Below are 25,910 nucleotides of genomic sequence, written 5' to 3'. Positions count from 1 at the left end.
GCTCCACAAATTAGTAGAAGAATAACTTCCTCTACGTCATCAAAACCAACAGATAGCAACGGTGAGTAAATGCTGTAAAGTGTGGATTTGAGCTTTGAAGTACTTGAATGTTATTTTACTTTTTATGGCAGCCACAGTCAAACTTCTTTCTTGTGTCTTCAAGCAAATCAGTCTGCCAAAAACCTCCATTCATTCAATATGTACTATTTTTTTTTAGTAAAACATTGAGTGAATTACATTTACTTTCAGTAAAGTTTTATCTATGAACGAGCATTCTCAATGAGCAAGCATATTGCACGTCAGTTGATTTATGCATGCGCTATACAATAACACATGTTTTCAAACATTATTAGTAAAAAGAGAAATAATCTTCATTCCGTGTTCAAAAAATATTGCTGACATTCAAGTTGATTTAGGCACGATATGAATAGTATCGCTTCGTTAGCCTATAAGCTCTTTAGTCAACTCTACTTTCGCCAACGAATTCTTTTCGGCCACGATAGTTCCGTTGGGCTCGCGACTTTACGCACTCACAACCTCAAGTTCAAACGGCGCTGGTTCTGTTCTCGGGACTTGCGCTTGAGCAACGCATTTCAAGGATAGCTCTCCATTCAGTGCACCTAGTGGATGGCATCACAAATATGAGTTTCGGCAAAATGTCCATTCAGCAAAATGTCTTTCGGCAAAATGTCTTTCGGCAAAATGTCTTTCGGCAAAATGTCTTTCGGCAAAATGTCTTTCGGCAAAATGTCCTTCCGGCAAAATGTCCGGGTACCATGGCATCATCGTCGTCGGCCCTAACTTGTGTCCGAGCATTGGTTTGTCTACAGGGCGGATTTGGCTTTGGATGGTGATGTCAGATGTAGCTTTGAAGGTCGAGTCTATTATGGAAAGATGTAGGCAAAGTCACATTGTATGAAGGGTGGGGAACGTGGTTGTTTTAGCTTTTGTCGATGGAATAATTTACAAGCAACATTTCAACAAGCGAAACTTCACTTTGTCAATCTCGATGACCCGGCTTGCATTGATGATTCAAAGCCTCTACAAGTATGCAAAACTACCAGGAATAACTTTCAGATGCTTTCTCAGTCCAAGTCGGAGGAGGATTCAAATCAACCAACCAAACATGGTGTGATATTCATGAACTTTATTGCTTCTGAACTGCGCACATTTTACCACAGGATGTTGGAGATATAATTTAGATCTCATTTTTCTTGTTGATGGATCTGGTACAATGAAGCAAGAAGACTTTGACAAATCATTAACGTTTGTAAGTGAAGTAGCGTCTGGTTTTGATTTGGAACAAGTGCACATTGGTGTCATGCAGTATTCTTTCTGGCATTACGACAGGTAGGTCGTGGCAGTAAACACAGGCTATTGTAGAGATCAAAATGTTTTTCTTTCTTTTTTTCCATTATAAACAAAAGCGTTTCTCACAGTTTGTAGGAAACATCATGTTCTATTGTAACCTACTTAGTAAAAATGTATAACCATTATTGTTTTCAAAATCTCTTAACTTTATTTTTTGGTTGAATCTACCGCACTTGCTAGTCAAACTTGTAGCATTGCAGTGAGAAGCCTAGTCGCTGTATCGACTACTGTATCTTAATAGTAATTTTTACAACGATAATTATAATTTAGGCCATTTTTATTTGGATCTATAATACATTTTTCAACCTTTTTGTTTAACGTTGACTCATGGCCACGGTTGACTTTATTTTTCAAGCAAAGGTTAGATGTGCGTGTTGTAGATTCAAATATTGCAGAAAGCACGTTAGCAGAAGTGTTTAAAAGCGTTTACTCGCACTTTGTCACAACAATTCGATAAAATGCATTCTAATGATAAAGCATTTCGAAAAATGTAACAAAGCATTTGTTCACCGCAATGAAAACTAGAACTTATTTTTGCAACAAACCTTCCCAAGTGATATAAACATGCCTCATGGCCACCTGGAGATACGGCCTGATTTGTCACATTTTGAAGATTTTGATTACAGCTACTGCTAGTGTTTGACTGACATTTTCTGAGATTTTTTTACTTTTTGCTGTCTCCTAATGATATAAAAGCTTTTTGTTGCCTTGAGGAAGCAGTAGCAAATGAGAAAAAGTAAGTTGAAAAATGCTGAATCAGACTGTTATTGAAAAATTAACAGTCTGACTAAAATCTTCAAAAACAAATTTCTTTGTTTTTCAACATCTGAGGATGTTAAAATCTATTGTGTCATCTGGGAAAAACAGTAAAGAAAGCGTAAAAATATGGCTTTTAGAAAAGTTTATTTAAACATTTGCCAAAAGTTAGCAAAATCTGGAAATTTCTGCAAAATGTGACAAATCAGGCCGTATCTTTAGGTAGCCATGCATGCCTTAATGGCGTATAGTGATGGTCACTTTTATATAAGTCTTGAACACCAACACAATATTTATAGTCTCCAATAGGACACGAATAAATAGGAAAGTAAATTTTGATAAGATAAAATATTTCCTATGTTAAAGTTTTGACTTATTTTTTCCTGTAAAACTTGTCAAAAAATGAGTTTGTAGAATTGTCATTTGACCTCATTGCTTTAATCGGTGTCAAGGGTTAATGGAGATAATAGAACTGTTATCATCATACAATATGTTTGTAAGCGATGTATTTTTCAGGCCAATGACGACCGAGCATCAGAACTATTTAGAAATGTTTATTCCAGTGGGACAATACAGTGATATAGAAAACTTTCAGGTTTGTGAAGCTGAATATTGCTAGTACTTTTATATTAATTTTGCTGACGCTATGGGTAAGCATTTTCATTCATTTTCTCAGAGTGTTTTCTGCGTCTTTCTTATTTAAAAAAAAATGATGGATGTCCTATTGACCCATTTCGATGGATGACAGTGTGTGAGTCTCCTTCAGAGATAGCTTGCATGGGGAGAGTCGTAACTTCGTAAATAATACAAACTTAATGATACAATTAATTAAAAGTGGATGTAGCCCACAGTGAGCATTGAGAGACGATTTTGTGATAAAAAATGTTTTTTCGATGGAGTCAAAATAACGTTGACTAACTCATTGACTAAACTTATCTGTTGACTTATTATAAGGTAGGCTACGTTCGACAGTGCATTTTTCGACGACTAATTTAAAACAAATATGATGTTCGGAACTAGAAAGCTAAATTTGTCTTTGAAGAGTCTGAAAATCTAAATTTTCTATTTCAAAGTGTGTGTCAAATACAAAAGCCACAACGCCAATATTTTTAAAGCATTTCAAAAATAAAATTTGGCCTCGTGGCAAGGATATTTGATCGATACTGAGTCAAAAAGCCAAAAAATGAATATTTCATGACAAAACATTAACATGCTTGAAGCTGGATATAAAGAGTCTCTTTGAGGTCTTGATGTTGACGCAATCCAAAACCTTCAACAATTTAGCATAACCTGCTCAATTTAGTCACACACATGAGTCTATGTTGTAACATCAACCTTTGCTACATAAAAAAACAATTATAGTCAACTAAAATTTCGAAAATTTGTAATATCTCGATTAGGCCTACTCTGAAAATAGCGTTAGTGTATTCCTACTCAAACAAAATACACAATGCGCATTGAGGAAACTCTAGTCGCAAAATAATTATTTATTTAGAACACATCAACTTTTTAAAAATGCACTAAAAATGCGTTCAGCGAAAAGACACAACAATAGCTGAGAACGATGAACTTTGTTGATTGCCTTGCAAAGCAAAACATATTACTGTAAAATTCAGTAGTTTACTCATTTAGTCCTTTTATCCATAAGCTCACTCCGGAAGGCAATTAACATCTTTTTATAGGTTTCATATTTTACTAACATTTGGCAGGTTATATTTGTGTAAAAATATCAAACTATATTTCAAAACAGTTTAGCCAACTGCCCAGGACAGAGCGTATAAATAACTTTTTTTCTTTATCGTACAGTTTGGTAGAATTTGTTCAAAGGCTTGTGCAGTAGCCTAAGTTTCAAAAGCGATGTTAGATTAGGTTAGATGATAATCAATATTGTGTATGCAATAGAAAGCGCTGACTGGAGTTAAGCTTCATGGTTACACAACCCACACCGCTCATGCAATCGAGAAAGCATACCTGGTAGATTTCCCGTCTTCATGGAGGTACGGAGACATTTGCACGAAAAAGGCAATGGTAGTGATCACAGACTCAAGGTAAGTCACATGCACGCCACAATATAAAACCATATTTACAGATTCGGTGAAAGTAAAGTTTGTTGAAGTTTTTAAATTAATAAAAATCGGAACTTACAAACTTTAATATTATCTTAGCCAGTCCAGTACCTATAGCCTTGGCGTTGCAGACGTTGAATCAATGTAGAAACGACGGATTTTGCTGTCTAAGTATGATGTAAATGTTTGTTTTGAGCAACTGTCTCTTATGGTGAGAATGACATGCACTGAATCTGTGTCATCTAGAATGCTAGATGGAACAGAAGTAAAGGTATTTCTGTTGAGCAAATGCATGATCTATACGTAAAACATTTTTTATGGAAAACTTTAGTTGTTTTATTTTTTGAATATAAACATATATATTAGGTAAAACTGAAAAACACTTCTAATGTAATATAAAAAAAATTAAAAGAAACAATTTGATAAATGAATTGAAATAAAATCTCCTTTGATTAGCTTATGTTTTTTTTGTTTTTTTTTATTTAAAATGAAATCGAAACTGGAAAAGTCTGAAACTCTATAATGTTATTAAAACTTGCAATTTTACTTATTTTCTAAAAAAGGTCGTTAGCTGTTTCTATTCAATGTGCAATGCAGGTTATTGAATTAAGAGTGAAGAAAATGACTCCGTTTTAAACAATAATTGTATTATTTTTAGAGCTCAAGATCATTTGTCTTTACCCACATCAATTATTTCGGCTAAGCAACTTGGTATACAGCTGTTTGGAGTTGGAATTAAAGGATACGACATGGAACAGCTAGAGGTAAGCTACACAATGATTGAATCAGAATGGGACAATATTTAATTTGGACAAACGTGTTTAATTATAATTTTATTGATGGAAGCGGCAATAGCAACGACAGTATATTTGGAGGTCTGCTATTTTTACTTTCATGAAATTGTATTGATTTTATATTTGTCATTTTTCATATTTTTCTTCGGGCATGTGGATAAAATTGTGCATTCTTGTTTTTTTTAGCTATTCTCAACTGGACATCGCGGAAATTCTTCTCGTGTTTTCACAGTCAATGAATTCGAGGATCTTTCAACATTGCTTGACCCACTTCAAGCGTCTCTGCGAGAACTTATAATACTTGAACTTTAGCACATAATAATTCTTTAGCCATTTTACATCAACCAGAAAACACCACCTGTAAATTACTCATCTAAACATCATTACTTCTACAAAGTAGAAAACGTTTTGCTAGTTAGGTGCAGTAAATTATCTAAAGGTTATAGTTTGTAAAAGTGTTTTATGTTTATCATTGATCAAGTATATCTTCTTGTTGAATGTAAGTGAAAGTCTTCCTAAAAGTAACTCGATTATTACGTATAGCTGCCTCAAGCTATATGGTTTCAGGAAACATACTCTTTTTACGGAATCACTTTTTTGTTCTTATTAACAGGCTGATTTGATTGTAAATGTGATGGTGGTTATGATATTTCTGGTTTTCGTTTTATCACATTGTTTGTTTGTTGGAAATTACTTATAATTTATGGCCGCCCACAGTATTGAAATCATGATAACATAGAAATATATTTCTGTACTAAATATAGGCTATTATGGATTTTGTACTTGGTCATTTTATTGTTAGTATAAAGATATACAAACGACCTATAACAATAGCAAGTGTTTTAAACACAATAAATAAGTTGTGCTACAATTGTTCAACAAACTATCTTATTGCAATGGTTGTTTTTAACCAATTCTTCTGAACGTTTTGGTGATTTGCGGTTGTTAGTTTTATTTCATTAAATCAAACAAAGTTTCAATTACTTTGTGAAAGTGTGGGAACAGTGTCTAATAATGGACTTTTTATAAGTTATCTTGCATTGAGTTTTATTTGTTATTACATACACTTTGCTTTGGTGGTTTCATATGCATTTTGATAATTACAATCTTTCCATTTGAAGAATGCTTTAATTGACTGACATGATTGCTTGTGTTATAATACAAAACACTTATTGCAATCCTCTACATGTCGGCAACATACTTAAAAAAATACAATGATTCATTGCATTTGAATTTCCTTAGTACTCATTCTTTGATGGTTATAACATTATGTTTTCTTGCAGAGCAAAGTACAATACTGTAAATTCATTAAAGAATAGAAACACTGTTTAGAACTTTACAAGCACTGTTTTTCAATAAGCTTTATTAAAGTTTATTGATAAAGTTAATGTTCGATAATTATCATTTCTAATTGTTTCAAACATACCTATATAGCCTAATATTGCCCTGAATTGAAAAGTAATATTTTTGAAAAGATGCTAGCCTACATAAGTTATTATTTCAATAAAATTTCATGCATTTTTCAATAGGGCAAAATAAGAGTTGTTTGAGAATCTGAAAAATAAAGCCTTGTGCAAAATTATAGCGTAATGCCCTCTTTCAACCGCTTATTCCACTTGGTTATTATTCTGGCCTATATTGCGTATATTAGGCAAGATGGTAATGTCAAAACTTTTTGTTATTTCGTACTGACATGGATCTTGTTTCAATTTACAGGACAAGTGTTGGTAAACCAAGTAAAAGGTATTTTGTTTGTTAAAGCTAGACCATGCAACTCATTTCGTGTGTTTTGAGATATAATAGCCTAAATACACAATCCAATCCAATTTGACATAAAGTAGATTGATTAATTATATATTATTCCAAAAATTTATATCAAAACTCAGTTTTGAGTATTTCAATGTATACTTGTATAGCTATGGTAAGAAAGCAATTGCCAGATGACAACAACTTGATTCAGTTGGAATAATGTTTTAATAGTGTTTTACACACCCGGTGGCAAGTTTTCACAACCAGCATACAGTGAAACTTCTTTAAAAAGATCTGTTGGATGTAAATTGATCTTCAGACAGTTGGCAAGCGGTAAATGAGAGCAAAAAGATTGAGAAACACTTCATTCTATGCAGTCTCTATTTTTAAACAGCAGCCTACGCTTTCTTTCTTTGATATCAATAAGCTACTAGTCTACTTGAATAGGCTACTTTAACAAAGAACTATAGCTGTTGCTGTTTTGCTTTTGTATACAATACCAATAACAACAGTAAAAACAGCAATCGTATTGTCAATAAAATGTACACAATAAACAAAGCTCATTTGTTATGAACAATTTTACCACAGCAACAACTTATCATGCCGGATTTCGTCAATTCTTTAACCGAATTTTCAAATGTGCAGCATGAGCCATGAGGATCGTATGCAACCCTTTTCCAGTTTTTTGTGTGGCCTTTCCTCTTTTTCCAAATTAAGGTCATGCGAATGTTCATCATGTTGGAATTTTTCTGTTTTGATTTCCAAAGCTTAACCTTGTCAGTAACTTCTATCTGACCATCATGTAGCCTACTAATTTGCAATGATATTTCATATCTGCATGCACTTGCAGTAACTTTCCAGTAAAAAATAAAACTATAAACCAGTATATTTTGCAGTGCCCCCTTCCCTTAAGAATTTAATTTTTATAATTCATGATTGTGTTAAAAATGTTGCCCACCCCTGCTCTAAAGCACTGAAATTAACATTGTAGGCCTATATCCAATCTGCTCAACACCGATCCGAAACCCGTTAATGCTGAGTTAGAAAATAATGCCGCACAAAAATTTCTAAGGTTAAAAAATGACAAATAAGGAAGCCATTGAATTGATAATAACACATGTGTCAATGATAAATATTAAGTCTCAAGCATAAATTCCCTTTTGGTCGTCACAAGATGTTAAATTTACAGTTTCTTCCGTCCCTGAAAAAACAAAGAAATTGTGAGCGAATTGTCTTGTAAGTGAGCAGTTTGTTGTTTTAAGAAGAAATACTCGCTATATCATCAGTAGTCTAAACGTTGACATTTGTAAAGTTTTGCAAAATGTTTAGCCTAACTTGTTGAGCTTTTGGTACAAGTAGGCTAGGCTAGGTCTATACATTTGCCACAACAAGGGCTACGGTACTGAATTACATGTAACGATTAACAAACTCTATATTAATCCGAAAGTAAAAGGTTATAATCAACCTTCTGTGTTAGCAAAAGAATCGTTAGTAAAATACGTAACCTGGATTAAAGAGAACTGAAGTATATTTCTACTTGTATATGATCACTTAGACTAGTTATTTACAGCAGGGCTTCCCAAACTTTTTTGCTCGCGACCCCTTTTAATCTCCCAAAAATTTCGAGACCACTTACGATTAAAATGATGAACAGGGTGAAATATCTATTTGTGATATTTATTGAAAAGCTTAGATCAAACGAAAAACAATTTACTGGCACTCAGTTCAGTTTGTTTTTATTTATTTCTGACCATCACAACGAAGCCCATGGGTAGCCTACTGGAAACAAAATAAAAAAGCAAACGCATTTATTCAGTGTGATGGGTGTGACTGCCTTCTGCTACAAAGCAAGCCCACCCGTAGCTCAATGTTAGTTTAAGCTGGTCTCAAGACGGTTTCAATGTTGCTTATCAGGTTGGAACGGTAGGCGAAGTGAGAACATTTCAGATAAATCATTTTGAAATTTTGGTTTCCAGATGTTCAATTTTTTGATGGACGCATCAATTTTAGACTTCAATGCAAAATATTAATGTTTTCGCCTAGGAGGGACAAATTAAATTCTTTAGTTTTTCAAGCAAATCTGACATTTGACATAATTTCAAAAGCTAGATGTTATTGAGAAATGGTGGACCAAGACTGAATTTTATTCTGTTGGAAAAATCACCATTTCGGTTTTCAACGTTAATTGGCTAGCCATTTTAAAGCTTTGACTTCTGAAAGCCACCTCACTTCACGATGCAGTAAAAGAGTTTTTAACTCCGATTCCATTCACCTTATAAATTTTCAAAAATACGGCAGGCTATTGAGTGCGCGACTCTTAAGAAAGTTATTAAATATCACAACATCTCACACAAAAGTGTTAATATGCAGTACCTTGTGCAAATTGGTATAGCCTACTCTCTGCGACCCCTGAAGTTCGTTATGCGACCCCCCAGTTTGGAAGCCCTGATTTACAGTAGCCTGTTTACTGAGTAGGGCTATAAATATTAAAGTGGAGTATTCCTAAGCATCAACTCACCGCTTCTGTCATACCAGCTACTATCTCGGACTCTTTTATACGATCTGAATGTTCCCTGCCAAATAAAAGGATATTAAAATTTAAATATTTAAAAATTAACAAACCATATTCAACAGTTTTATTGTAGCCTACTACAGCTGTGTTACTGCAAGCGAGTCTAGTTTGTACTAACATTATTTTTTGCTTTTAGCTTTAAACACTACAGCCCTAACCAGCAGAGGATCTAGAAAACAAATTGGAGAGTGCACTAGAGTTTCAACGAAGCAAACGTTCTAAGCAAGAAAACAACGTAAAAGTTGAGATTGGAAAAAGCAGATAGCCTAGTAGGGAGCTGAGGAAGCTTGCCCCAAACAATTTCAACAAATCTTGCTTTGATTTCGTCAGTTTTGCGCATTTTGTAACACAATACTGTATTGCTTTGTTTTCTTAATTTGTATTGGACCGAATTCATCAACATAAAAACTAGATTTCTATAGAAGTTGTAGTTCATAGGTATGATGTAAAATTGAATTTAAATATCAAATGTTTATTTATGACCAAATACAGATTTCAATATCATTTATCTTTTCAGCGAAGGTTAGTAGCCTATACCCTTGTTGCATAATTTTTCAACGTCTTTCAGTGAAATTTGACAACTCACCCGATGTGCTCCTACATTTCGTTATTGGCCTAGTAGGCTAGACACACAAGGTACATTTCATCTCAAGCTTCTATTAATATTGAAATAGTTTAATAGGATTGATAACTACTTGAGTGAGGAAGATGTTCACGTTGAAATATTGCATTATTTTCTCAGTTTAAAAGGGCACACTACAAATTCGCCGACTTGTACCGGTTGCTGAAAACACTTATTCCCCTACTGTATGTCACATTTTCCGACGATCAGATCAATGGTTTGTGACTGAACGAACGTAGCGAATGAAAAAAAAAGCATGTTCTTCCTCAGTTTTGAAGGGCACGTCACTAAGACCCCTCTGAATCCTTTACTTCTTTGTTTTGATAATTACTACTGGCCTAGTTTTAATCGGTTGCGGGCAGAAGCAACATCGAATTGTAATAAACATGTGATGTTTGTACAATGGATGTTGAAGTATCAACATTTCCAATAAAAACATGTATTTCAAACTATCCACATGAATTGTTGGTACCGTAACGGGTTAGTAGTTCAAAACCACCAAGTGTATGTAGCTCGCGAGAAAGCTTTCTTCCGAGAACAGTAAACCAATCCATATGCCACTTGCCTTTTTTGTAAGAATAATGGTGATCACAATAGTAGCAATTAGCATGACGACACTGCTAACAATCAAAATTATGACTTTTGTCGGCAAAGGGCGGGATGACAATGATCCATCTGTTGGTGCTGATTTTGGTTTGTTGCTTTCTAAAACAAAAAAGATAAATAAATCATAGCTAGGTTTGTAGCGTCATGATTTTGTTACAGATTTAATCAGCAATTAAATACTGATCAACTTATCCGAGAATGACTCAATTCAACTGTGACTGTTTATTGTATGGTATGATTTTCAAAGACAAGAAGCTACTATCATAGACTTTAAAAATATGCTAAAACATCATACCATGTAGGCTATTGCGACAGTGCGAAATAGTCGACCATGCCAAAAAACAAAAAGTAAAATGCTTAAAATTTTGTGGAAGGATAAAATTACAGACGAAAATGCACTATTTAGAATACAAACCAATATGGAAATTCTGCGAACAATTAAAACAAGAAAATTGAAGTATTTTGGCCGTTTGATGCCCAATAATTCTATTCAATGACAACTCTTGAAGAAAAAATGAATAGAAAGCGAAATAGGAGCAAACCACCAAGAATTTGGACATGATATTAAAGACTGGTCAAGACTTTATTACAAACTGCGAAAGAAAAATCTCACAACAGAGAAATTTGGCGCTTCATTGCCTCCAACCCTCGATGAGAGGAAGGAACTTAATGATGATGAAGACAGTTCACTTTCAATCAAAGAAGTGACGTTATCGACAAGATACGTTTGTCAAAAAAGTTTATGGACCCAAACATAATATCAGCCTATAAGTTAAATTTGGCTTCACGAAACTATGTAAAATATGTCGAAAACCACACACGATAGAACATGCAATGAAAACTAAATTCCAATATGAAATAGAAAGAATCTTTAAGCCATATAAATCGTCAGAGTATTGTTGCTTTTGTATTACTGTTGTACATGTACAATATACTGCAGGTAAAAGTCTGCTATACTGCTATCGGAATCTGCGGTTGATTGGCAGGATTGTTGATATCAGTGGTGTATGCAGAAAACCTTTTATGGTAGGGAGGTTTCAATAAATATCATAGGATGTACGTCAAATTCTAATTACGGTAACCTACTTTTACTTCATAACAGACTTAAAAGTAAGCCGATGAAAAGTACAAAGTTCAGTTTCGTTTGTTTATTTTTTCTGTTGGAGATTAAACAAAATGATACACAACAAACAAAAATAATTTGCACAACAAGGATGGCAGAAAGACCAAAAGGTCACCAAAGTCAGCTACTGACCGAACATAAAGGCAAAACACAAAAACTAAGGAACATAATACCGGTATTTAATATAATGCTGTGAAACAACAAAAACAAAGCAACAGAAATATGATGCGCAAGGAGATAAGCAGATGATATGCTTCAGAAGTGATTACTGTACAAATTGTTTAAAAAACATACATATTTCAATTTAAATAAGAATATTATTTGATTATGTTCTATTTGAATAAGAACCTTCTGATGATCCATTTAGGTGAAACAGGCTGTCAAGGTTTAAATAGTAATAACTATATTTGATTTATTTCAATTTAAAAGTACTGTAAGATGTTTCTTTTATTTTTGTTTGGTATTTGTTTCAACAGTAACACTCCATAGAAACATAGCATCTTCTTACCAAAGTTTGATTTTATAGATGGTAAATGTAAATCACTATTTTTGTTTTGACGGGTGCTATACTGGTGAATTCCATTTACATAAGCAAAGCAGCCAGCAAAGGCCCGTGGCAGCATTTCGTGCACATATTTGTACATGAAATTTGCAGTTTCTAGTTTAATAATATCTTTACTTCTGACCACAATAAAATTATGATAAAGAATAGTTGTACTTCGTACTTGTGGATCTTGGCAAAAATAGACTAAGTCTGAAATTGCATTAATGATCAGGGTTATACTGCATAATAGTCGAATAAGCTAAGCCTAAACTTAACCGACGTTCAGTAGCAAAAACATCGTTTTTTTGGTTTAATGGGCAAAGCGAAGTGAGCTAAAGTAAGAATACAACGGACTGTCTTTCTTTCTTACTTAGTTTTACTGCTTGGTAGAATAAAGTACGACAATGAAGATGAAAACTTATACGGCTACAAATCCCATGACTATCTTGCATCCTTGGTGATACACAGCAGCATTATAATTATAATCCAACAAAATTAGTTTGATCCGGCTGCGTTGTTAATTTGCAAACAAATCTTGAAATAGCCATAAACAAAATTAACTTGAACTTGAAGAATTTGCACTGATCTGCAGTTTGCGATTGGCCTATTTTTTTTAAAAGCAAAAGCCGATTGCTTTCGCTTATACGTCATCAAACAACTAACAATCTTTTGATCTTCCAAATGAAAAAGCGTGTTAAATTACCAAATTCTACGATTGATTGATTTATTGCAGCATTAAATAGACTTGAAGTCCTATAAAACTGGAAGAAAGTTTGCTCATAAAGAATCAGAAGATATTCTAAAAACGTTATTTCTTAAAAAAAAGTTTGTTAACATAGTAAAGTTATGGTTATTCAATTCAGAAAGTTTTTTTTGGATGTCTTTCTGACTTTTGACTCATGTTTCACCATCCAAGCCAATACCATTTTAGCTAACTTTAAACCTACAACCATTTGGGACAAAAAGAGATTGTAACAAGACAAGACAGCAATAAATTTATACTTACCATCAGCAAGGCAGCACTGCCTTTCGTCAGGACCACCGCATGAAGAATGTGTGTCGTAATTTCCAGCACATTCCAAATTAACATCCTGACAGTGCCCTTTCTTTTTTAAACAAGGAGAATCATTTTGTTCCCAATATTTTACCTCCTCATCCGCTAAAAGTATTGAAAACTTAATGATAAAACTTCTATGAATAAACAGCCAATGCATTTTTATATTTTACAACAAATATAAATATTTTGTTACTAAAGAACAATGATATATTTTATGCAATACCGGTGTTTTGTGGTTTGTGTTTTACATTTCAATACTTGGTGTGTTTGTCTACCCAAAGCTGATTTCAGTGATTTCCAGCCAACAAGCTCTTAAAAATGATCCGTAGTGACAATTTTTCAAAATTACTCTTAACTACCGATCTTTGTTGTATACGTCTTAGTGCTTACATTTTAATAGGATGCTTTTTTTCGAAAATCAATGCATTCACTGATCCCAGATTGGAACACATTGCTTCATTATATACCATTCACGAAGATAATAGGCTACAGTTAAAATGCTATTACTAAATGGGTAGATTTTAGCAAGATCAATGGGGTTATGTTTTATCAATTATGCCTATACCTAAACTGATACGATGGTAGAAAAATGCTTCAATTAAAATGTTATGATATTCAATAATTTTTTTATTCATTCACGTAACGTGGTAATAATCAGTCTACTTTACATACAGACTAATATGTAAATGACGATTTTTGAATTTCAATCAACATAATTCGACACGAGTAAAAGATGACGTCGTATGATACGAAAACCTGAAAATCAAATAGACATTTTGATAACTTACACGGCGTGCAGCATATTCTATAGGATGGTCCTTGACATAGCTCTTTATTTTCTTGCTTAGTTCCATTGCATGTCTTAATGTCATGTTGGCACTCTCCAAAAGCGTCAGTGCAAGCACTTTCCAAAGGGATCCAACTGTTTATTGTGTGTGTATCTAAAAAACAACATTGAAAATATCAAGCAGAATGTTTCAAAGTTTCCTAATCTGTATTGCTTAGGGTACGTCTTTAGGCTACGTCTTTAGGCTACGTCTTTAGGCTACGTCTTTAGGCTACGTCTTTAGGCTACGTCTGGCTAAAAGTGATCTCATTCTTGGTTATTGTAGGTTAGGAGTTGGGAAGATAAAGTTCTCATTGTGCAAGGCCTTCGGAACTAATGAGAGTAAGATAGTTAATTTCTCTCTCTTGGCTGCCTTTCTTTTAGAAACAACTCCTATCCATCCAATTCATTACACCCTTGGAGGAGACGAGTGTGGTTTTTCAAGAATTACAATAAACCTGGTGTCGAAACAGGATAGCATGATTGGCAAGAGAGCGTCGTATCTGAATTCAATTCCGTTGCTTACCTATAGGCTGCTCAAACATTGCACAATTTATCTTTACTCTATCTGAGATGCATATTTTGACTATCCGGCCTATGCCTAATGCCAATAGGGGCATATAGTTTATAGGGCATATAGTTTATATAGCTTACAGTCAAACAACGTCAAACAAATATGTGACATAGAAATATTCCCACTTGGCACACAACAGCTTCTTGCTTCGGGACCACCGCATAAATCAGCTTCATAAAATCCCCCAGAACAAGTTTTCATCTTTGATTGACATGTTCCCCATCGTTTGTGGCATTTTTCGTCATGTTTTTCCCATTCCGTTTGGATTTTCACACCTGAAATATAAATTGTTTGTCACGTAATTTCATAGCTAGCATGCTTCTATTCTAAATAGAAAAGCTTTGATGTCGCTGTAAATTCAATCCAATCACCCTAAATGCTTTGGCAATGCACTCCTATAGCATATTCTAGTGTTTTTTATGCAGTTGCTGATTATTTCGGCACAGCTCTGTAAATACACCATAACAATGTTAAATGAAAGGCACTAAGGAGAGATTGGGAGATGTGCAGAAAAATTGATTACGAAGAGCTCCAGACCTAAATTTGATTAAACTAATGAAAATTATTCGAAATGCAAAACAAAATTTGAAAATTTAAAGCTTCACTGGGTGAGGTTAAGCAAATGCTAAGCATAATGTTCGGTAGTTGTTTGTTCACAGTCAAGTACTGAGACAACATACTTGGAAGACAACACTGTCTAGCACTTGGTCCACCACAAGTCTTTTCTTGAAAAGTTCCTTCGCAGTTGAGGCTTGCTATTTGACATTTTCCTAATCCTTGTAAGCACGAAGTGTCATCTTCAGTCCATTTCTTTATTTCTTTGTCACCTTAAGAATGAGAAATATTATGCTGTTGCAAGTTTAGCATTAGCAGCTGAAGATGTAATATTAGCAATTGGCATACCGGTAGATAGATAAAAAAAAGAAGTGTAAAATCAACTGAGGTCGAAAAGTGCAACTTTTTAGTACTAATTTTGCTACAGAATATGTTTCGGGTAAACAAAAATACAAAATCCTAATTATTGAATAAACTTGATTTACTTGTGCAACAATTTGCGAATCAAAAAAACGTTGATGATTTATTACAGTGAAACTGCGGTAACAAGATAATTTAGTTCACCTGGCGAACAACATTTTCTGTCAGTTGGTCCACCACAAGGCGCTAAATCTACTTTACCATCACATTTTTTTGTGTCGGAACCACATGTCCCATATATTTGTTTACAAAGTGAATCTTCGTTTTTCCAAGACGTTTGAACTTGTTGATCTGGGAAGAGAAGTATTTTTGTTGTTAAAGTACACTCATCTTCAGTGCTGGAGCTATACATATAACCGTAGGGTGTAGACTAGTTCACTAGTAGCCTATGCATATTACAGTACAATTGTTGTCATGAATTTTATGCAAGTTATACAATAGCCTGTAAGTTATTCTTACTAAAACTTCTACGTGTTTTGTTGATGTTTTTTATTTCAAAAGATCTTACATTTTATGCCCAAGAGTGATTAAAAAATGCTAAATAAGCGATTAAAATTATTTTTATATAGTCTTTTGCACCAGTAAATCTACAAATTAGGTTTTAAGCTTTGATGTATCATCATCATTGTTGTCAACCAGCGTCTTGCAACTGCAGGCAGATGACCTCCACATTTGTTTTCACACCGTTCTGTCTTTTGCTGTTCTCATCTAGGTGATGCCAATCTTTTCTTGGATGTCATCCGGTCATCTTTTTTTCGGTTTTCTTCTAATTTTTTTTCGCATATCTTGGTGTCTATTCTGTGGTGTTTTGGCGAATCTGTTGTCTGTCATTCTTGCGGCATGTACCCCCTTTGCCACTTTACGTTTGTTGCTTCTTCAATGTCGTCTTTGATATGTGTTTGTTTCTTCTTGATTTTCATTGAAAGTTCCACTTGTGGTCCGCCCAATTAGCCGCAGAGATGTTTTGTCCATCAGCTTTGTTGATCAGAAGTTGAGCGGCTGGCACGAATGGGTGTCTTGATTTCCGGCGACGGAGGTGCTCTCTTGGGAGAGCAGAGATCTTAGAATGGAAAATATGGTTGGGCTCCAATGCCCGTCGACCGAGAAACCGAACTTCAATTTTAATCTTGTCTTTTCTATTTATGTTAAATATTGTTTTTTTTTATCCATGTTCCCTTGCGCTGTTGCTAGTTATTTTGTTTATGGTTTTGTGAGTGCCCACGTTTGATATATACCGCCCTATGTATAATGAAGTTTGTAGGTCATTGAACTAACTTCAGCAAATGTTTTGAAAACTAAGCTGTTTTTAATAGTAGCCTACTAAAGATGAAAATTGCATAGTTTTCAAAAAATTTGCTTTCAAAACATTAATTACGAAGTGATCCAGACATTAATTTGATTAAACTAATGAAAATTATTCGAAATGCAAAGCAAAATTTGAAAATTTATAGCTTCACTGGGTGAGGTTAAGCAAATGCTAAGCATAATGTTCGCTAAACTAAACTGTTTTTAATAGCACTAAAGATGAAAATTGCATTGCAAGTTTGCAAAATGCTGATTATTTCCAAAACTGTACATCAGTGCCGGTCTTTGGGGTGTGCAAACAGTGCGATCGCACAGGGTCAGCAAATTAGGGGGCCCGCAATTTACTCAGAAAATGCAGTAATTTTTGTCATTTCCAATGGAAAAAATTCAATTCGATTCACAAGCAAGTACCGGTAGCCTATCCTTGAAGTCAGCTGCGGCTTCAGGGTGAGACAAGTGCTGAGACTGTCGCGTCGGGCCACCTTGCCACCGGACAGCACCATTTTACAGTAATACCTAAATTTTTGTTGAACATGCTCTCAGAATGAACTAAATTCAAAACAATTTTTCAAAAATTTCTGAGGGAAGCCCCCAAGACACTGGGTGTCGCCTTGGGCGAACACGCCGTCAAAACCCCCCTCCCTTTCAAAATACCTAGCTACACTACTGAATTGGATCATTGTCATTGGGGCTCGCAAAGGATATTCCGCAAAGGGCCCGAAATACCCTAAGACCGGCACTGCTGTACATCAATAGTGAATTGAGATAAAATGCAATGATAATGCCAGCAGAGTAAAATTGAAAATTCAACTTACTATCTATACAACACAACATGCCATCTTCTTCACACAAACCCTTTACCAAAGCGCTTTTCTCGGGGCAGTGATCTGTGCTATCTTTTGTCAGACATTTTCCAAAATTGCTAAGACAAAGAATGTTTTTGATCTTGGATGGAGTTGGATTGGTGGATGATGAGTGAGGAGCTTTCGTAGATAGTGCTGCTTTGGTAGTTTCTGGCACCGTTTCGAGTTTGCTAACTTTTGTCGTTTCTACTGGATTAGTTGCTGCTAAAAACAAAAAAAGAAGTCTTTGACCATTGACGTTTAGCAGCCATAAACTGTTTGCTTTATACAAAATGCAACTATAACCTAACACTTGTACAATTCTAACACTTTGTTCATATTTCCGGAGCTTCCAAGAGAAATCAGGACTGGTCGGGAAACGGTACTACGTTAGTTTATCGAACGACAGTTTATCGAACGACAATTAATCGAACGACAATTAATCGAAACGACTGTTTATCGAAACGACTGTTCACCGAACGACAGTTAATCGAACGACAGTAAATCGAAAACCTAACCCTAACCTAAACCCTAACCCTAACCATAACCCTTGAGTATTCCACTGCATATGTGCATTAAAATTTTAGATAAAATTTGTTTCGGGAGATTCGTCGTTCGATAAATTGTCGTTTCGATAAACAGTCGGTTCGATGAATTGTCGTTTCGATGAATTGTCGTTAGATAAACTGTCTTTCGATAAACTGTCGTTCGATTAACTGTCGTTCAATAAATTGTCTTTCGATGAATTGTCGCGTCACGTCGGGAAACAATACGAAAAATGGGCCCCAAGAAAAAAAATTTTCAGCAAAAATAAAAGCAACGATTTTTTATCATGCTTTGCATCATGTGTCTTAACTGAACTTGGCCTACTGTACTTTCCTCTGCGTGAAGTTGAATTCCTTTAAAGTTTAAATTTTAATAAACGTTTCGATATGAAAAAATCATCTTTCTATATGAAATCAACAAAGATCACTCGAGTACACTTGCGATAAAATTGCCATTTTTGCTCACTACTTTAACTAGAAAAACTTGTAGGCCTAGAGTGGTTTGGTGTGCACATCTCATATGCGGTGACGTTGGCGCTTCAACCAGTGTTTAAAAATGTTGCCACATGCATGTAGCCTATACTGCTCCATATCCGCCACTGATTTTGTTGGCTGGGCGATCCTTGATCAGGTGATCGACGTCTTGAATGTTGGATTTGCAGTGTTGGCATCCAGAGCTACTGAGAGTACCCCACCTATGTAGACTAGTGTTTGGGAAGTGCGAGCGTGCATGCTGATTATCCTGTTAGCTGCTACCTATTGTTGTGTGGAATCCTGGAAGAGCCGTTGTTGGGTCGATGATAATGGTCTCCTTCCCATGATAAACCTGCGTGCCAGTAGGCTATTGGTTCTATTCAGATGCGAATCAAAATTGTTGTAGCTGGTAACTTTAGCACAGGTGGAGAAGAAAATTGTATGCACACAATAGGCCTACAGGCAATAAAAATAGCTCAACAAAGCATTTAATCCATTCCGGACTTTTTGCAATGCAAAGTCACGGATCACAGCATCAAATAATAAAGGTTTTGTATAGTCTGATTTGATGCACAATAGGTTATGTCGTTATGAATAGGCTGTTCGATAGGTTTTGAGTCATGGTGGAGCGTAAACAATTCTTTACAAATTTCTATGTGCTAAAACCACGTTTTCAACTCGCAGCAGTTCGAGATAGGCTTAGCCTACCGGTTTACGTAAACAATTCTCAAAGCAACGAAAATATTTTAGAAAATTGTTTCGAAAGTCGCAATCAATGATTTTTTTGAGTAGAGATAATGGGGTGGTGCGTTTCGGTTTGCAGCTTAAGTTTACTGTCTAGCTTTCTTTTAAAAGTACCAACTTATCCAAAATATCATTATTGTGGGCTACAACTTGTTTAAATTGGTTCCACAAGTCCCAACTGCACACCATGAACTCCAACTAGATTTTCGCAGTAACATCCATAAGCAGAAAATAGGCAGGAAGGTTTTACTTCCTTTAATCTTGCATGAACATCTTTCCCCTTCCAGACATGTTGGATCCATTATCATATAGTCTGTCTAGCCGACGCAGTTTTTAAAGTCAAGGTTAAGTTGGTCAAGCAAAAATAGAAGGCTACACGCTTAGCCAAAGCAGCACCAGTTTTCAAGTTAAAAGAACAGAAACGGTTCAGTGATACAGAAGTCAGTAAGCCTGATCAGATCTTATGTCTTGCAGCAGTTTTACATAACCTACCTTAATTAATACGAGAATGATTTGTTCTTGATTTGAAAAAGCACCTACATTAATCGAAAAGTACTGGGAACTACGCATTTCATTCCAAAATTTGTTTATGTTTAAGTTGGTACATTTTCATTGTAGGCCTAGTAGTAAAAATGAGCCCCCCTCAAATATCACAAAATAAAAAAACTACTCGTTTTTCCTTTAAAGTGTTATGCTAGGGGGAAAGTTGCCCGAATTCCCCCCCCCCCTCGGAGCCTCTGCATATTTCCCACCATCACAACAACAACAAACGTATGCTAACTTAGAAAAGATGCAGATATGGTATAGAGGCCGAGATGAGATAATAAAGATTCAAAGTCTAGTGCAGCATGACTTAAGTAAAACTAAATATTCTACTCTATTTTCTTACTGCAGTCTACAAAATTCTGCATCCTTATAGAAGTAAAACTCTAAGCAGCCAACATTACGTTTAATTTGTGTATTGAAATAGTGATGGATAAGAATCCGATTTCTTTTGTCCGTTCTAAAGACTAAAGAGTTTGACGTAATTAACGTTGCCCGCAAAACATGGCCTGGGTCAAATAATTATTTTGTTACAAAAATATAATAACAGCAGCACAGTTTGTGGTGGCGTTAGTATAAATTTCCTAAACATAAACTCAAAAACTTTCTCTCTATCTTTTCAAGGGTTCAAGATTAAGGTTAGGGCGGTGATCATTTAAAATGCATTATAATCTATACTTACTTTTTGCAACAGTAGATTTCGTTTCTTGCGAAGAAGAGGTTTTGTCAATTTTCACGAGTGATAGTTGTGAAAGATTTTGTTTAGATGATTGTTGACTCCATGCTTGTGTGCATATATTGATAGATACAAACAAAGTCAGTAAATTCATAATTGAAACTTTTTATAATATGCTCAAGATAAAAAGTACAGTAAAACTTGTTTGAAAAATCTGTGTTGCAGATGAACAATACAGTAGAAGCATTGACGAAAACTCTAGCTTATGCAAAGCACCACATACAGTCTATCTCAATATGAGATCGAAAAAATACTTTTTACCTCGTTATTTTAGTGCACTTTACAGTTGTACAGTAGTATACTTCAGTAATTTTATTTATCACTTAAAAATTAATTTTTGATATTTAAATCAATGCGTAAAAATATAAGCTGCACTGCTGACGTAAGCAAAACTGAATTGAAACATTTTTTCACTTGATCCAAGTCCTTTTAAACCTTAGGTGAAAAGCAAATAAAAACTGGCGACAGAAATCCCAGACAGCAAAATCCGTTATTATTACATCTGAAGACGTTGAATCAATGAAACAATGACGTTTTTCTGTCTGGAAAGCTACCCCAGATTGAAAGGACTAGTTGAGGTAAATTATGCTATAACCAATAGTGTTGTTTTGGGAATTATGGAATGATATGTGATAGGTTATATGTAATATATATATTATATAATCATACTGACTAAGTGAGTTGTATTTAAAAGGGAAAAAAATGTTAACAGTTTTAATTCCATTAAACTAGATGAGTGGAATAAATCCGAGGTCATCTTGCTTTGAGAACATGGTTTGCTACATTTTCTTTCATTCGCCAGTAGACCTATTAATTGCTATGTTTTCATTCGTAGATGTGATATTTTCCTATGCTTTTAATCTTTTTAGTCATTTAATTTTCTATCTACATCTTCCCCTGGTTGTTTCATTCCGACAACATGGCTAATAATACAATTTTGGTAAAGAAGTGATTTTCTTAAACTGTAGACATATACAACCTAGCAACCCGTAATTCAGTAAAGTAAAAATAAACTATGAATTAAGAACGTTTTCGGCCATACGTATGTTAGTCCTTATCAAGTAACAAATGACTGATCCTATACTGTACATAAATTGAAAATGCATAACTGATCTACATAATATTGAATCGAAAAAAAAAATGCACAAGAATGAACCGTCAAGGCAGAGGAGAGGCACACCACATGGCGGTTAAATTATGCAAGAAAAAATGCTTTAATTAAGCAAAAGAAGTTTATATTAATTGTGTGACAAGTATATAGGCTATAACTATCTTTCTCTCTTCATGTTGTTTTGCGCATGCATGCACATTGCTGCATGCTTTTCATACTGCTATGCTTTATTGCAAGACTTGTTTTTACTAAGTTAATCCTAATCAATTCAGTTTTAGTCCGAGTCCCCCAATGAACTGCTTTGCCGAACTTATGCACCCCACTGTGGACAGGTGGTTCGTTAAATATTCACAAGAGATTAAATAAAGCTAGTGAGAAAATGTTTTCTAGTTTTGTTGCACTCCTCGCATAACTTTCAAGTGGGTTGTTCTCTTTGCGTTTAATTAGATTCTCACAATCCAAGTTCAGCAAAGTTTAATGATTACTTACTTTTAGTTTGTACAATTTATCTTTTTCCATGCAGGTATTCTAATTCGATTTATTGGCCTAACATTGCACTCTGTCAAATGTTCTATGAAGCACAGTAAGAGAGCATTGCAACGTTTTTTTTGCGCCTTCATAGCCAAATTGTGGCTGCGTTCTCATTTATCAGATTTTCCTTTAATCTACACCAAAGTCACCTCGCGTAGATTAAAAAAAATCAGCTTACTGAGGTTATTTGAAGCCTTTTAAAGGTTCTTCTATGTAGCCCTCAGCCTAGAATTTAAGCTACGATAACTGAATAGTTAGTCCATTCTTTTGTGTCCTACAATCTCTATTTCCACACGTCATAACGGCGTATCCGGCTCTGAGTCGGCATTGTTGATTCTAGAATACGATTTTACAACCAAAAACGTCACGATACAATACCACACAGCTTACCATGCCTCTACCTTTACACCTCATTTTACATCACGTCATACAGTGTAAAAGCTAAATTTTATTTCAAAATCTCACCTTGGTATTAAAAGTTTAAACGTAAATTTGAATTTTGACTGCTCTGCAACTCAATCTAGTAGTTGACTAAACTACCCTTGAAAAATCAAGTAAAGCTATGTTTGCATTCTCATTGCGCTTTTCGATTATGCTTATAAATTTTAAAATTTATCTACTGATGTTAACTGACAAGGCGAAGCCAATCAAATGCAGGTAATGTTAAACTTCCTCAACCTGTTTCCAAGGTACGTAAGTTACAGAATGTTTGTGTTTTTTTCTGTCATGGTTACTACTTTTGTTGGATTGGAAAGTTGTTGCCATCATGGCAGGCTTATGAGTTGTTAAAATAATAATCATTATTTATTGAAGTAAATCGTTTTAAAATTGTCTTTTTCTGTCTAGAATTAGCCTGAGAACAAATCGATATTCAAGAACGTTCAATCACATCACTATGACGTCATTCCAATAAACTGTTCTTTTCGTAACATTGTTGATGCAGCACCAGATAGCCAACAATGAACCATGACTTACCAAATGCAACAGGTGCTTTAAAACGCAGGTTTTGAAAATCGGAAACATCATGATGGCGTAGGCTGTGTGTTGTTTGTTGATGCTATCAACAATTCTTTTTGCTCATAGAAACTATGTTTATATTTACACCATGCAAACATATTCTGCCGCATCATTTCTTGTAAAATATAAAACTGTTTTCAGTCTTTTTTTGTGTAGTCGAGCGCATTTTCAAAATAGGTTTTTGTTGAAACTGGGCTCTTCAGACAATCTCAAGGATCCTCGGAATGTACACAGAGAGCAAATTTGTTGAAAATGTTTAAACTGTGCTACATACATCAACTCCATTTAATGATAAATTGAAACTAGGAATGTTGGTTTCTGTGTCTACATTAAGAAATACTCGGATACGCTGCAGAAATTTTGTAACTTTGGAGAATGAAACTAAATTTTCAAAGAAGCAGAGGGCACGTTTTTGTTGTTTCTACAAGGACAGATGCAAAAAAGATCGACTTTGAGTTGAACGACACAGACGTGTCAATGTCATCATTATAAAAACAGCAAAACTTTTTCAGGTAACTTTTGTTTGGCTTTGCAACCAATCACGAAAATGTGTAATAGAAGATAAAACCTGCAATCATAAGCGATGAGAATTGAATTTAAGGGTATTTTTGGATCCGGGGCCAATATTAATTATCTTTCTTTGAATGTTTTGTTGAAGATATTCTGTTAGAGGACTGGGCCTCTTATATGTGCTGGGTCTAAATCAGGGGCGTCCAACCCGTGGCCCGCGGGCCACATGTGGCCCGTGAGAAGGTTCTGAGTGGCCCGCGTGATATTTTTCGAAATGACATATATTATATAATCAACTCAATCGCCAACGTAATTTATGGCGAACTTACATTCCGATAAATTGGCATTTATTGTTTGCTTTCTTTCTCTATTACTCTATAATCCCTAGTGCATGGGGTGCGCAACTGTTCAAGTTAATTTTATTGTATTACAATGCACATTGTTACGCATCACATTTTCCACTTTGTTACGTCCACCCTTTTCCACACAGTAGTACTGGTGCTTTAAGAGTCAGTTCAAAACTTTCTATTGCTAATATTTTACAAAAAAAATTGTTTCCTAAGAAAAAGATCAGAGGGTTCATAGATTGGCAGTTTTCGTGACATCATTATTCGGCAGCACTTACTTGTGCGAGCAAGTTTTTCGTGGATGAACCTAGGGACAGCCGAACAATACACTACGGGACGCGCAACTCCGCTGTTCCGGCAACATCAGAAGGGTCAATTGCCAATTTGACATTTTTTACGCTTTGCTGCTGGCTTGCTTTCAACTAAAAACCTTAAACCACTTCAAAACCAACTTCACTCTTCTTATATAACCCATAAAATGTACAAACACATTTCTAAGATTACAAATTAGCAGTAAATACTCAAGTGGCCCGCGCAACCATTCGTAAACTACATGTGGCCCTTTGGCCAAAAAGGTTGGACACCCCTGGTCTAAATCATTGTCTTAACGGACCTGCTTAGAAGTCATGAATCCGAGGCATTTTTTAAATATTTATACCATTACAGAAACTCTAACAGAAAACTCCATTTCTGCGCTGAGTTAACTACTATTGCAGAAACTACTACCAGAAAACAGCATCAGTTCTTAGCGTATGGAAACTGCCACCAAACAAAGAATCACATTTTGAAAGGTCACAACTTTGATACAAGTTCCAGATGCAATAAATTGGTAGTGATCAGCTGAAATGCAAGATAGCGAAGTTGGTCTAAACATTACTCTTGTAAAAAGAAGGAAACGAAAGAAGAATCCCATGTGCAACTAATTGGTCATTTAAAATGTTTCCATACGTAGGGGAGACCGGGGCTAGTTGTAACATTTTTTGAATTATTTATTATATGTCTGTAAAAACAAGTCTGAGCGAATTTTTTGGAGATTAGTTGTATAGGTAGACTATTTACGCATATTATTGCACCTAAAGCCCTGTGATATGTATTAAGGATTTTGAGAAAATTGGCCTAGAAAAACTTCAATCGAGCGTTACAACTTGCCCCGGATCTGGGGCAAGTTGTAATACAGGCAGAGGCAAGTTGTAACAGAATATTTTTGCTGCTAATAAATAGCAAACACTTTACTGAACATTCACTTTTGCTCAAGAAAGGTTTATTCACTTCTCAAGGTCAGAAAATGTTCACCAGAAGGTACACACTGAAGCAAAACTGCACACAATATAAGAGGCATTTCAAAAATTCACATTTTTCCTTTACTCCTCACAAAGGTGACAATAATACTTTGACAATCTCTCAGGACATTGAGAATGCGACCAACCATGGCACTTTTCACACCTGACCCAGTTTTCTCCCGGTCTACTGTTCGAATACGCTCGAAAGACATAGGCCTACAGGTGTTCAATGTTTTTTCTTACAATCAGTAAGTTATCTTAGGTAGGCTAGTTAAATTTACCTTTAACTT

General features: G+C 35.0%; 2 protein-coding genes across 2 annotated transcripts in view; one reads left to right on the top strand and one right to left on the bottom strand.

The window, feature by feature from the left end:
* Positions 1 to 7,590, top strand: part of LOC145769241 (uncharacterized) — a 51,983-nt gene extending 44,393 nt beyond the window's left edge. The window contains exons 30-35 of the mRNA XM_082580825.1: positions 2 to 61; positions 1,182 to 1,350; positions 2,644 to 2,722; positions 4,030 to 4,175; positions 4,852 to 4,957; positions 5,174 to 7,590. Coding sequence (XP_082436951.1) covers positions 2 to 61; positions 1,182 to 1,350; positions 2,644 to 2,722; positions 4,030 to 4,175; positions 4,852 to 4,957; positions 5,174 to 5,299 — 686 coding nt within the window. The 3' untranslated portion in view covers positions 5,300 to 7,590. The remainder of the gene's footprint in view (position 1; positions 62 to 1,181; positions 1,351 to 2,643; positions 2,723 to 4,029; positions 4,176 to 4,851; positions 4,958 to 5,173) is intronic.
* Positions 7,244 to 20,918, bottom strand: LOC145787448 (uncharacterized). The gene is made up of 10 exons (XM_082599231.1): positions 20,771 to 20,918; positions 17,756 to 18,007; positions 15,780 to 15,926; positions 15,341 to 15,487; positions 14,786 to 14,935; positions 14,049 to 14,201; positions 13,210 to 13,362; positions 10,496 to 10,635; positions 9,255 to 9,309; positions 7,244 to 7,937 (listed from the first exon to the last, which is right to left on the bottom strand). Exons 1-10 carry the CDS (start codon positions 20,916 to 20,918, stop codon positions 7,879 to 7,881), a joined length of 1,404 nt encoding a protein of 467 aa, XP_082455357.1. The 3' UTR covers positions 7,244 to 7,878.
* Positions 20,919 to 25,910: the final 4,992 nt, after the last annotated feature.

Source organism: Aplidium turbinatum, chromosome 1 (genome assembly GCF_918807975.1).
Source record: "Aplidium turbinatum chromosome 1, kaAplTurb1.1, whole genome shotgun sequence".
Taxonomy (NCBI): domain Eukaryota; kingdom Metazoa; phylum Chordata; class Ascidiacea; order Aplousobranchia; family Polyclinidae; genus Aplidium; species Aplidium turbinatum.
Note: the sequence above shows the minus strand (reverse complement) of the source record. Positions and strands in the feature narration are given on the sequence as shown.

Coding starts and splice junctions, on each gene's coding strand:
- LOC145787448 (XM_082599231.1), bottom strand. CDS start 20,918: ATGAATTTACTGACTTTGTTTGTATCTATCAATATATGCACACAAGCA. Junction 9,310..10,495: donor CCATTATTCTTACAAAAAAG/GCAAGTGGCATA, acceptor TTTATTTGGCAG/GGAACATTCAGATCGTATAA. Junction 7,938..9,254: donor TAGCTGGTATGACAGAAGCG/GTGAGTTGATGC, acceptor TTGTTTTTTCAG/GGACGGAAGAAACTGTAAAT.